General features: G+C 45.4%; 1 protein-coding gene across 1 annotated transcript in view; it reads left to right on the top strand.

The window, feature by feature from the left end:
• RP1L1 (retinitis pigmentosa 1-like 1) overlaps positions 1-12,450 on the top strand; it is a 49,171-nt gene that overhangs the window by 16,092 nt on the left and 20,629 nt on the right. Inside the window, exons 2-6 of the mRNA XM_006884935.1 lie at positions 5,830-5,971; positions 7,521-7,981; positions 8,735-8,917; positions 9,056-9,187; positions 9,746-12,353. Coding sequence (XP_006884997.1) covers positions 5,830-5,971; positions 7,521-7,981; positions 8,735-8,917; positions 9,056-9,187; positions 9,746-12,353 — 3,526 coding nt within the window. The remainder of the gene's footprint in view (positions 1-5,829; positions 5,972-7,520; positions 7,982-8,734; positions 8,918-9,055; positions 9,188-9,745; positions 12,354-12,450) is intronic.

The raw sequence follows: 12,450 nt of genomic DNA, 5'->3' as shown, positions 1-12,450 counted from the left end.
AGTATTTTATAAATTCTAGATATAAGTCCCCTCCCTGTCTGACATGTCATTACCAAAAACTTTTTCCCAGTCTGGGGCTTCCCTTTTTACCCTGTTAGAGAAGTTTCTGGATGCGCATAGGGATTTGATTCTTAGAAGGTCCCATTCATCTATTTTATCTTCTCCTGGTTGTAGGTATATTATTTTTCTACCCCTTTATTTTTAATCTTCCTTTATCTTCACTTTTCAGGTGTGCCTCTTATAAACAGCATATTGATAGATTTTGGTTTTTTATCCAGTCTGCTATTCTTTTTCTCTTCAGTGGTGTGTTTAAACCATTAACACTCAGTGTGATTACTGAGAGGCAAGGTTTTACTGCTATTGTTTTGTTGAGTTCTTTTTAGTGTTGTTGCTGGTTACTTTGGTCCATCCTGCTTTCTGTGGCACCTCTGCAAGGAGCACATCTTTCAGTGTTTCCTGCAATGCTGGTCTTGTTTTTTACAAACTCCCTTGTTGTTATTGTTATGTGCTGTCGACTCGTTTGTGACTCATAGTGACCCTATGTACAACAGCCCTAAACCCTGCTCTATCCTGTGCCAAACGCACTGCCTCTGACACACCCATCCCGATTATCATCCCAGTCACTGAATCAATCCATCTTATAGAGGGTCTTCCTCTCCTGAGCCGTCCTTCCACCCTCCCAAGCATGATGTCCCTCTCCAAGGACCTATCCCTTCTTGCAACATTCCCAAAGTATGTCAGACGAAGCCCCAGAATCCTTGCCTCCAAGGAGTTGCTTGGTTTAATCCTCTCCAGGATGAATTTGTTTGTTTTCTTGGCAGTCCATGGTACATTCAATATTCTTCTCCAGTACCACAGCTCAAAGGCATCAATTTTCCTTCTGTCCTCCCTAGTCACTGTCCAGCTCTCTGATGCATAACAAGTGATTGCAAAGACCATGGCCTGTACCAGATGCACCTTTGTCTCCAGAGACACACCGTTGCTTTTGAGTACTTTAGAGAGGCCCCTAACAGCAGACTTTCCCATGGCAATACGTCTTTTCATTTCCTTGGCTGCTGGTGCCAAGAGTGTTGACTGTGGAGCCAAGCAAACTAAAACTGTGAACAATATCTATCTCTTCACCCTTCCTGACGCTGCCAATTGGTCCAGTGGTGAGAATCTTTGTCTTCTTGACATTGAGCCTCAGTCCATATTGAAGGCTGCAGTCCTTGACCCTTCGCAGCAAGTGCATGAGGTCCTCCTCAGTTTCAGCAAGCAGGGTTGTGTCATCTGCATAATGCAGATTGTTAATAGATCTTCCGCCAATCCTGATGCCACAATTCTCCTCATAGAGCCCAGCCTCTCAGATAATCTGCTCTGCATACAGGTTGAAAAGGTATGGAGACAGGTCACATCCCTGGTGTACTCCCTTCCCAATTGTAGATAAAAACAAACTCCCTTAGGTTCTGTTTTTCTGGAAATATTTTGATCTCTCCTTCATATTTGATGGACAGTTTTACTGGGGATAGTATTTTCAGTTGATATTTGTGTTCTTTCAGTATTCGAGATATATGTCATTCTACAATCTTCTTGTTCACATGGTTTCTGTTGAGAAATCTTCACTTAATCTTATTTATACTCCCTTATAGGTTACTCTTTGTTTCTCCTTTGCTGCTTTTAAAATTATCTTCTTATCTTTGGTTCTGGCAAATTTAACTATGATATGCCTTGGTGTTTTACTTTTGGGGTCTATTTTATATGGTGTTTCCTCAGCTTCTTGAATATATATACTCTCATTCTTCATTATGCCTGGAAAGTTTTCTTCTAGTAATTCTTTCACAACTTTCTCAGTGCCTTTACTTCTTCCTGTTCTGAGATACCAATTATGTGCATGTTATTTCTCTTGATGGTGTCCCACATTATTCTTAGGCTTTCTTCTTTTTCCTTTCTTTTTGATTCTTTTTGTTCTAGCAGATCAGTGGTGGCAATTCTATCTCCTATTTCACTTGTTTTGTGTTCCATTTATTTAACTCTGTTCATATGTCCCTCCAACATGATAAAAGCATCTGAAACATTGGTCCTCATATTTTGGATTGTGGTTTCTTGTTTTTCAGAGCTTCAAATGCCACATTTGTTTTCTCTGCATTGTTTTGGATTATTTTTTATGTTCCTCTTATTTTTTGCTTGCAGTGTCTTATAATTCTTCAATTTGGTCTTTCCCCCATTGAAAATATTCTATCCTTCTTCTTCTTTTTTTTTATCATTGTTCTTTTAAATTCTGTGTCAGAAAGTTCCATCAGACTTTCTGGTTTCAGTAAATCCATTGATTGTTACTGTGTCATGTTTTGGGAGTAACATCTTGCTTTGGGTTTGTGTAGGGATGTAAAATAGCCTGCTTCCTACATTATATTGCTACAGTAGAGTTTTTCCATGTCTGGAGCAATAGCAGGCTCTTGGTCTGACATCACTGCTCCAGAGGTGAGTGGGGCAGCTACTCTGTCTGAGTTTTCTCTGAACTTTTGGCTCAAGTAAAGACTTGCTTCTGTTAGGGAGAGATAAGGCCCATGAATTAGCAGCCTCTTCTGTCAGGCAACTGCTGCAGCTAGGGTAGTCCAAGGTGCTCTGGGCTGAAGGCAGCTCACGCTTTGGGAGGGGAGATGAAATGAAAGTGTTCACTTTTGATACTGATGTCTCTGATGCAGTTCATAGGAGTGGCAGCAGGTCATCCTCCAGTTTTGGGGGCTGGGGCATCCAGGCTGTGGGGCCAGGCCCTCCAAGTGCTGGTGTCAGGTCCTCCAGGCAGTTAGGGTGTGACTTCCAGTTGTTGGTGGTGGGACTTCCAGGTGATTGGGGTGGAACTTCCAGGTGGCAGAGCCAGTACTTCCAGGTGGCAAGGGGAGGGAGCATCCCGACAGCAGGACTGAAACTTACAGGTGAAGGGCTGTTGCAAGGCTACCACACGGCAGGTGGGAGGGTCCAGGAAGCTGGGTAAGGTCCTTCAGGTGGCAGGTTCAGGGGTTCAGGAGGCAGGGCCAGTGGCCTCAAGTTGTGGTGGGGGTGGGGTTTGGCAGATACCTAGTTAATTCACTGAATACATGGTATAGAAGCAACACATGTAGAAATGATGCATGTAGAAGAAACGCACATAGGGCATAGAAACACAGTGCTTATTTCTTCAGTACCATAGATTCTTGAGAAGATGCTGTCTCCTCCCTTAAATTTTTTCAAGGTTGACCCATGACCAATGCCCTTTGGCCTAGTGACTCTCAGTTGTCTTCCATTTTCTTGTGACATTTCCTGAATAATTTAATATTTTACTATTAGAATTCTTTAGCATATGTAACTTAAGCTTAGGGTTGGGGTTTTTTTTAACTTTCTTTCTCTCTCTCTCTTTCTTTCTTTCTTTTGTTCTTTCAGCTTAGGAAATACCTGGGCTTTGCATATTTCTTTGTAATAATTTTTTTTCTGTTTCTTGAGCTGTTCTTTGGAACAATTTTTTTTCAGCTCTCTTACTTCATAATTTCATCCTCATTAGCTTCTCTTTTTCTATAGTAAGTTTCAGTGACTCTTCTGACATTCATTTTAGTCTTTTCTTTTTTTTCCACTGTCTTTTAAATTACTCTTTCCATTCTTCATGCACGATCCAATTAATCTTTGGTCATTAGTGTGTGTTGTAGCAAATCTATTACATATTGGGCTACTTACCAAGAGTCTGGGAATTCAAATCTTCCAGCCACTTCATGGAAGAAAGATAAGTAGTTTTCTCCCATTAAGATTTGTAACCTGAAAACCTGATGGAGTGTCACCATATGTTGGAATTTACTTGAGGGTGGTGAGTTTTGGTTTTTGAGAGGTTAGCTGGTGCTCAGCTGCTAACTGATAGTCAACAGTTTGAACCTACCAACTGCTTAACATGAGAAAGATTAAGCAGGTTTTTTCTCTGTTAAGACTTATAGCCTAGGAAACCTGATGGAAAGTTGCCATAAGTCAGCATTAATTTGATGACAGTAGATGTGAGTCTATTCTACTGGATGAATATACTCAATGATGCTCTCTTATCCTGAATCCTAGACCTTCCATTCTTCCAATTATGGTGAAATGGTGCCTTATAATTAAAAATGAGGACATCACTAGCTCTTAATTCCATTTTCTTTTTGTTATTGCTGTGCTATAATTTCAGAACCCTGTAGTGGGGTTTCAGAGGCTGTAAATTGTATAGAATGGGAGAGAGACTATCTTCTTCCCTTGGAGCAGCTGGTGGATTAGAACCACATCTTTGGGTTGGCAGCACAGCTCCTTACCACTAGGTCACCAGAGTCTCATTTCCTTGAAGCATAGTTATGTCTCCACATAGATCTACACATTGCTTCCACGTTCTTATATTTGAGTTTTGCATTGGACAAGAAATCTAAATCATCATAAGCTACTTGGAAGCTTAAAACAAACTATGCAGCATTGAGAAGCAAGGAACTCATGAAATATTACACAAAATGAATGACCCTGGAGGACATTATGCTGAATGAAATATGTCAGTCAAAAAAAGACAAATATGGCATAATGCCACTGTTATAAAAGAGACTGACATAGGGGTTGTGGAGAAACTGAGAAAGAGGGGGTAAATAATGTCTACTGCATTGAAACAGATGAGGGAGAGAACAGTTTTAAAAGGGATATATGATTAGATATTATTTTTATGACAGGAGTCCAGAAGGAAGGTAGGTAGCATAGTGGAGTGGAGTTGGGGGGAGGGATAGAATAACAATGAGAGAATGTTTTACTTTTCAAAAAATTAATTGGAGGAGAATGAATGAATGGAAATACAAATGAATGAATGGAAATACAAAGTCTCTGTAAACTTCCAATAAAATAAATTTTAAAAAACCCAACAAACTTCTAATAAATATGTTGAAAGATATTCTTGCATACAGCAAACTTACAAGCTATAATTTAGGAAAAAGATGTAAACATTCTCTTTCATTTTCATGTCCTTATTGCTAAGTGCACCCTCCAAATCTAAGAAAATGAAAAAGAATACATTTCACATTTTAAAGATGGAGATAATCCCCACCGATCACTGCTACCTAGCATAATGCTTTAAATAGTGAAAACTCTAAGATATGCAAGAGCGTCTTGGGGTAGGTGGGATTTTAAATGTAAGAACATTTGGTTTTGTCATGGAATACAGCATAGGTATTGCATGCTCTACTCTTACCTAGGAGTGACGGGGCATTCTGACTGGAGTTGGTGGGAGAAGTTGGTAGGGTGGGAGGATGACAAAGTGTTTGCCCAGGAACCTAAAGAACTACAGTAGGAACATAGAAGGGAATAGTTACCCACAAAGGGAATTGTTCCTGCCTTTTCCTCACCTGCTAGGAGAGAAGCTTGGATTGGATGGAAAACACAGGTCAAATCCAGGAGAGGATTCTCTGCTTAGGAAAACAGTAAAACAGTGAATCAGGTCTCCCTGTGGAATCTTGGGCACTTTAGTCGCTGATTACTTTAAAAAAATAAATATTCTGAAGTGCAAGCATCAAAGTTAACTGACAAGACTGCTTAAAATCTCTTCTACCTCAGAGTAAATTCCAAACCACAGGCCTCAATAATAGTTAAAGGAGGGATGTAGTTAGTGTTAAAGATTATAGTGGTAGTATCTTTGCCCTCAAATGATGGTATAGGAGTTATGAGGAATAAGGATTTTTCTCATGGATCAAGAATCATGAGTAAAATATGCCAAAATCAGGAAGGTGCTGTAGGGAGAGGATTCTTCACTTAGATATTCTTAGGAAGAAGTGGCTCTGCAGACTAGGACTTACAACGTCATTTTTATTTATTTTATTTCTTTTTTGTCAGGTGGATTCTTTGCAGGGTTTGCATCATGGCCCCTCAGTGCTGGTGTGTGCTGGTCATGAGTCTTTTAGACCTCTAGTAATGGAAAATTCTAAAAAAAATGGGACCGAAACTGTAATTGGCCTGACTTCAAGGAATAAAAATGGTGAGTTGGTTTTATTTTCTTCACCAGTTTTGCTCTGGGTGATTGTCTAGTAGGGTAGAGGAGATATTGCTTCCAGCGATTTTACTGCCCTTGGCCCAGTTATTGGTTATCCCAATTAGTTTTTGGTCTCTTTAGTGTTTTCTTCCTTTTCATCTTCATCAACCTTAACCAAGTTGGACATTTGACTGGAAAAGGAGGAAAGGGAGTATGCTATGTAAAGGAAATAGGAACTAGAGAGCTTTAGTTTTGAGTTCGTAGGTTTTAATTTAATCTTTATTAAGAATGATGGTCAGCATGACATTATGCATGTAATGGAATGTATGTCCGTGACCTTTGCAATATTGGAGATGCAGGCTTGAATATCAGGTCTAAGTTCTTGAAAAATCAACTTTTTTTTTTTTTTTAAACAGCAGGGCCTTCAGAGAAATCAAAAGAACTAGGAGTAGTGATATTAATGGATTGTTCATATATCTGCACAGTCACCTATCTATCCAGCCAGAATGCCTACTGTGTAGCAGGCTCTGGATTTTGTAATCTAGACAGACTTTTGCCCAGAATACCTTCTCAGGTGCTCTGCTGCACTAGCGGGAAGCAGTTATGCTCCCAACCCAAAGAAACTCAGTTGGAATGGGAGCCAGGTGGGTATTTCCCTCCTTTGCAGTACACAGCCTCTGAAAACCCACCTTTAGGGTCAGCTATGAGTTGGATATGACTAAATAGTGCATAATAACACATAGAGGTTCAGGATTTTGTAAAGTCTTCCCCTACGCAGATGTACTGTGTTCATTTGTGAACATGGACTTGGACTTTGGTAGCTCTTCCTTCTGGCAATGGTTACCTCAAGAAGTAAAATGAGAAAGCACAGAATGCTCGATTCTTTACTAGAGCTGCTGCTTTCTACTCTCAAGTGGCTTTTTATGCCTTTCCTGGATTGGGGCTCAGGATTACTTCTCAGCATCGGATAATGTATGAGCAGGTCCTTCCTTGCAATCATTTATCAAACCAAGAGCTTGATGAGTGTTAGGAAGATAAATCACCACTAATCACTGCAAAGCATTTCATGGCCTACAATCAGGTTCATATGCAGCAGCTTATTGATTTCACTCCCCATGCTGAAAAGAGATGAGAGTTAGCCATGGACACTGCTGCTCTGTTATCTCCGCTACCTAGAAACCACTATGTGCTAAAAAAATATAGAAATTTTTACCTACATCACCTCCAATCAGCAGAACAAACCTACCAAATAGATAATATTATTCTTATTTGATAACTCAGAAAACAGGCTCTGCCTAAAGATACATGGCTATTAGTGGCAGATTTAGGAATAATTCAGACTTTATACTCCTCTCAGCAAGCTATGATGGTTCACAATTGGAAGCTCTGTGAATGTTTATTGTGGAGTGAGTTCTGCCCTATGTGTGCTGTTTTGGAAGTGGAAATGGTGTTACGTGGTGAGAGGTTCATGTACAGCCTTGATGCTTTTACCCTGGTACTCCTCACAGTTGCTCACCATCATTTTCTCTTTCCTCTTACTCTTCATGTGCACCAGGGAGCTGGGGACTGAAGACCAAGCAGAGCATCATTCACTCAAGGTCCAAATCAGGTAACAGGTCACGACAATTCTCCTTGATGTCTGAGAAGTCTGATGTCAGTGAACCCCCAGTGTCCTTGCCTCACACCTGCATGGGATCTGTCCTTCGTAAGCACCTTCAGGACACACATGCCCACCTTGGTCCCTTGGTGGCTGATGATGACTTTGAGAAGAAGGTCCACATGAATGAAGATGGCAGTCTGTCTGTGGAGATGAAAGTTCGTTTCCACCTTCTCAGTGAGGACACTCTCTTGTGGTCCACGGGTGTCAGGAAGGCAAGCACTGTCACAACAGCCAGTGGGGGGCACCGTGTCCCTGGGGAGGTGGATCCCCTACATTGTGTGTGGGAGGGCAACCCTGGAGACTTCTCAGATCATGGAGCACTGGGGCAGAGGTCCTATGTGTCCAGAGGTGAAAAGGTATCTAACCAAAGCCAGCAGACTGGCCTGAGCTATGAGATCTGGACAAATCCCCTGTACAAGTCTGAGAAAGAGGAAATAGATTCTTGGCGGGGCAGCCAGCTCACTCAGCACTGCCATACCAGGGCTTCCTGCAGCCAAGGAGCTACCAACAGGAAAAAACCCAATAAAGCCAGCGTCAGCTCAGCCTCCAATGACAGACCCACAGCAGGTTCTGAGCCAGGCTTCCCCTGCTGCCACAGGACCCGGAAGGACAGCATGGACAGCCTCAGGGGGCATCAGGCCTCCAAGGCTATCTCCAATAAAGGAGCTGGTGAAGTAGCTGACTGCAGGCTTGGGGCTGGTAGGGCCTCAAACCTGGAATTCAACTCACATTCAAAAGAAACAGTGGAAGGCAACAGAAATCAACTAGCTCAAGAGGAGGGGAGTGAAGAAGAGCCTTCACTGGGCTGTCTGAGCCCTGGGTCTTGTGGCTTGGAGGGTGCCCTTCCTTATTCATCAATGAGTGCCAGGTCTCTCGAGAAGTCCAGTGAAAGGGGTGGACTGTGCAGGAGCTGCAGAAGCAGGAGGGACTCCGTAACTTCACAGCAGGAGCACACCCAGGAGGGCAGCACTAACTGCTCCGCTTTGAGTCCCTCATCTTTGAGGACCAGAGACTTACAGGCAGAGGAGAGTGGACAGGACGCTGGGATCTACAAAGCCAGTGATGGAACAGTAATGAGGTTAACCGTAACGGGCCATTCTAACTCAAAGGGTGCTGAAGGGCACTCTTCTTCACTTTCTTCTTGTGCCTCAGCCCAGAGGAGGAAGAAAAAGCAGAAGCGCCAAGCCAGTACTGTGCCCTCACCCAACACTTCTGACTCTGGCAACATTTCCCAGAGAAGCCACCAAATACAGCACCACCAAAGAGACACCCACTACCCATTAGACTCACCAGCAACCAAGCAGACACTGACTCCTGCTAACCAAGGAGGGTCTTGCCCGGATCACCCAGCACCAAGTTCTCTTGGAAGATCATCTAAGCAGGCCTCCAAGGACCCAGACTCTCCCTTCTGTGACTCCCCTCACTCCCAGTACCCACTGGGGAGCAGCAGTGCTACCTTCACACCTGTCAGTAATTCCGAGCCACACAAAACAGACTGTGCTTCTTCTTTCTACCCCTCACACTTCACATCTGCTGAGACTGAAGAGGACCCTGAGACCAAGGCGAGCTCACCAGCCCCCAGCCCTTCCACCAGATCAGATTCCTTCAGTTCTCACATCAGAGCTGATTGCCTGGGTGAAAAGGCAGGTAGCAACATTTCCAAGATCTCCTCACCTCTTGCTCAGCCAGTGAAAAGGCCTAACAGAGTGAAATCAGGAGATCACGTTGGTAAATGCTGCTCCCAAATTAGTCCCACCTCCCTGGTCTGTGAGATCCATGGTGGTAAAATGCAGACCCTTCAGGTTTCCCAGTCACAGGGGAGTCCACGCCCCATCTCTGGGGCATTGGTAGGTAGCAGGTATTGCCCTACACCCCCAAGGGGACACTCCTATGTCAAGAAACGTTCTTCAAGCAGCAGTAGCAACAGTGACATCAATCAAAGTGTGGATAGAGGGCCAGGTGAAGGTGAGCAGGGGCCACAAAGGCTCAATGGACTGAGCCCACAGCCCCTAGGCTCAAAATTGGGAGTCACAGGGGGAGCAGTCAGAGCAATTGTGAGGAGTAGCCCCTGCTCCAGTTCCAGCCTTGGTCCCAGCTTCAGTCCCAGAGGGATGTCGCAGGGGAAGATTGCTGGTGAAGAAGAGAGCCTCAAGGAGCAAGGTGACGATGATGTCATGATGCCCAGTGCTCTTCCCCACCTCTCACCAGAAGCTGTAATATGTGACTGGCTGAGCCACATCCCAGAAGAACCCATACTCATGAAATATGAGATGATGGATGAGAACTCCAGTGCAACTATGGATGGCTCAGAAGACACCCAGGAAGACCCACCTGACAAGCACTCTCTGAAAGGTCACGAGAAGTTGCCTAAAGTCAGGGAACAGCCCCTGGAAGGGAAAACCAATGTGACACCAAGATTAGATGTACCTTTAGGGACTGAAGTTGCTAGTCCCAAACCAGAAGAGACTTCCTCCCATAGAGGAGCTTCCAGAGGTGTTTCAGATGCTCATGAGGAGGCCAGAGCCAGCAAGAGAACCACTGTGAACCTTGCTGTGCATGAGAATGTCCTGCCTAACCAGATCCCTCCCTCTATACACATCATGAAAACCCTGATCAGCTCCAAACAGGACCGGCCCAGCAGTATGCCCGAAGTGTCCGATGTGGTAGGGAGGAGGCTCAGCCACTCTGCCAGTGACCTAGTTACCTGCCTTGCCAGGCTCCACTTCTTTGATGAAGACCATGGGTCTCCTGTCAGCAAAGTGAGGTTCACAGACTCCCCTCGTTTTCAGGAGCTCCTGGCTACCTTCCAGTCTCTGTGGCCACAACATGACAAGCTGGACTTAGGTCTCCAAAAACCTAAGTCAGACCAGACTCTGCCAGGCTCCACTCACCCTGTGACCGAGGACTTTACTCCCACGTCCTCCTCAGGAGTGGACGTCAGCAGTGGTTCTGCAGGTTCTGGGGAAGGCAACGTGCCTTGCCCTGTGGACTGTGCCCTGGCTACTGAGAGGATAGAGGTGCCCTTGGAAATGGTGACAAGCATTGTTTCCCCTCAGAAACCTGACTCTAGCACCTCAGAAAACCCAGAGGATCTGAGAAACCAACACCAGAACTGTTCCAATGCCTCCTCACACTCCCAAGACTGGGCTTGTACCACACGTCAGGATGAAACAGGAGAAGACAACAAGGAGGTGAGCAATAGTTTAGAACAAGAAGTTGAAAACATGATGCAGGAAGATGAGGTACAAGAAGAGAAAACACAAGAAGAAATAGATAAAGAGTGGAAAAACAAGCATAGTAAGGAAGAAGAGTTTCCAAAAGAGGAAAGAGTCGATGAACAAGAATTGCCAGAGGATGGCATTCAGGATGGGGAGGGCACACCAGAAGGCACTAGAATGCAGAAAGAGGAAGCAGAAAGAGACCCTGACTTGGTAGACCCATGTTCTCCAGGACTGAGGGGTAGAACAATAGGGCCCTCAGACAGCTCCAGTGAACGTGACTCCTGTTTCCTTGAGCATGCAAGGGGCCCCACCTTTGAGACTGCTTTGGAAAAGTCATCCAGAAGTGCTGACATGGTCAGTGAGCAAACCCAGGTCAATTTCCTTCAAGGGATGGAGGAGAAGAACAGCTCCATGGTCCACAGAGCGTCCCTGGATCCTGATCCCATCTGGGTGTTCAATTTGCTGAAGAAGATGGAGAGGACTTTCATGATGCACTTTGTCAGCGCCACAACCGCACTCCGAGCCCGCTGGGGTCTGCAGAACCATGACCTGCTGGACCAGATGGTGGCAGAGCTGCATGAGGATGTGAGCCGACGTCTGCAGGACAGCGTCAAGCAGGAGTTGGGAAAGATCCAGAGCCGAGCAGCCAGGAAGGAGCCTCGGCCACCAAGAGAAGCGATGCGCAGGGAGACATCACTACAGACGGAGCAGCGACGCAGGCGCCTCCAGGGCTTGCACAACCTCTCCGCCTTCACTCAGCAGACTCGAGTCCAGGGGCTTCTCTCCCTTACCCTGGAGGACGAACTATCCAGCTTTGGAGTCCCAGGGATGGAGCTGGGTGGGAATGCTGGGGGGGAGGAGTTTTGTCCCTGCAAGGCCTGTGTGAAGAAGAAAGTTAGCCCCACATCTACTAGGGTCACAGCGGGAGCAGGGAGCGCCCCCATTGAAAAGACCTATGACTTGTGGCAAATTCTAAGGAAGAAGAAGGAAAGTTGCACTACTAGTAGGGAGACAGCAGAGCAGGCTCCTGGAGAGGCAGGAATAGGATTGCTTCAGGAGCATCCCTCAAGGACTGGAAGTGTCCAAGGAGCTGATAGAGGGGTGGAGCCAGGAGTAGGCTCTAGTTCTGGGGTGCAGGAGGGACAAGAGGATGAGGGAAACCAGAAACTTAGTGGAGTTGAAGATGCAACACTAGAGGAGGCAGAGGGGCCTAGTGGAGTTGAAGATGCTGAACCAAGGAAGGAAAAGGGGGCTGGTGGAATTGAGGAAGCTGAACCAGGGGAGGCAGAGGGACATGGTGGAGTTGAAGAAGCTGAACCAGGGGAGGCAGAGGGACTTGGTGGAGTTGAAGAAGCTGAACCAGGGGAGGCAGAGGGACTTGGTGGAGTTAAAGAAGCTGAACCAGGGGAGGCAGAGGGGCCTAGTGGATTTGACGATGCCCAGTTAGGGGAGGCAGAGGGGCCTGGTGGAGTTGAAGATGCCCAGTTAGGGGAGGCAGAGGGGCCTGGTGGAGTTGAAGAAGCTGAAGCAGGGGAGACAGAGGGGCCTGGCGGAGTTGAAGAAGCTGAAGCAGGGGAGACAGAGGGGCCTGGCGGAGTTGAAGA

This window comes from Elephantulus edwardii, unplaced genomic scaffold (assembly GCF_000299155.1).
Source record: "Elephantulus edwardii isolate Elephantulus edwardi_28Jun2011 unplaced genomic scaffold, EleEdw1.0 scaffold00038, whole genome shotgun sequence".
NCBI classification, from domain to species: domain Eukaryota; kingdom Metazoa; phylum Chordata; class Mammalia; order Macroscelidea; family Macroscelididae; genus Elephantulus; species Elephantulus edwardii.
Note: the sequence above shows the minus strand (reverse complement) of the source record. Positions and strands in the feature narration are given on the sequence as shown.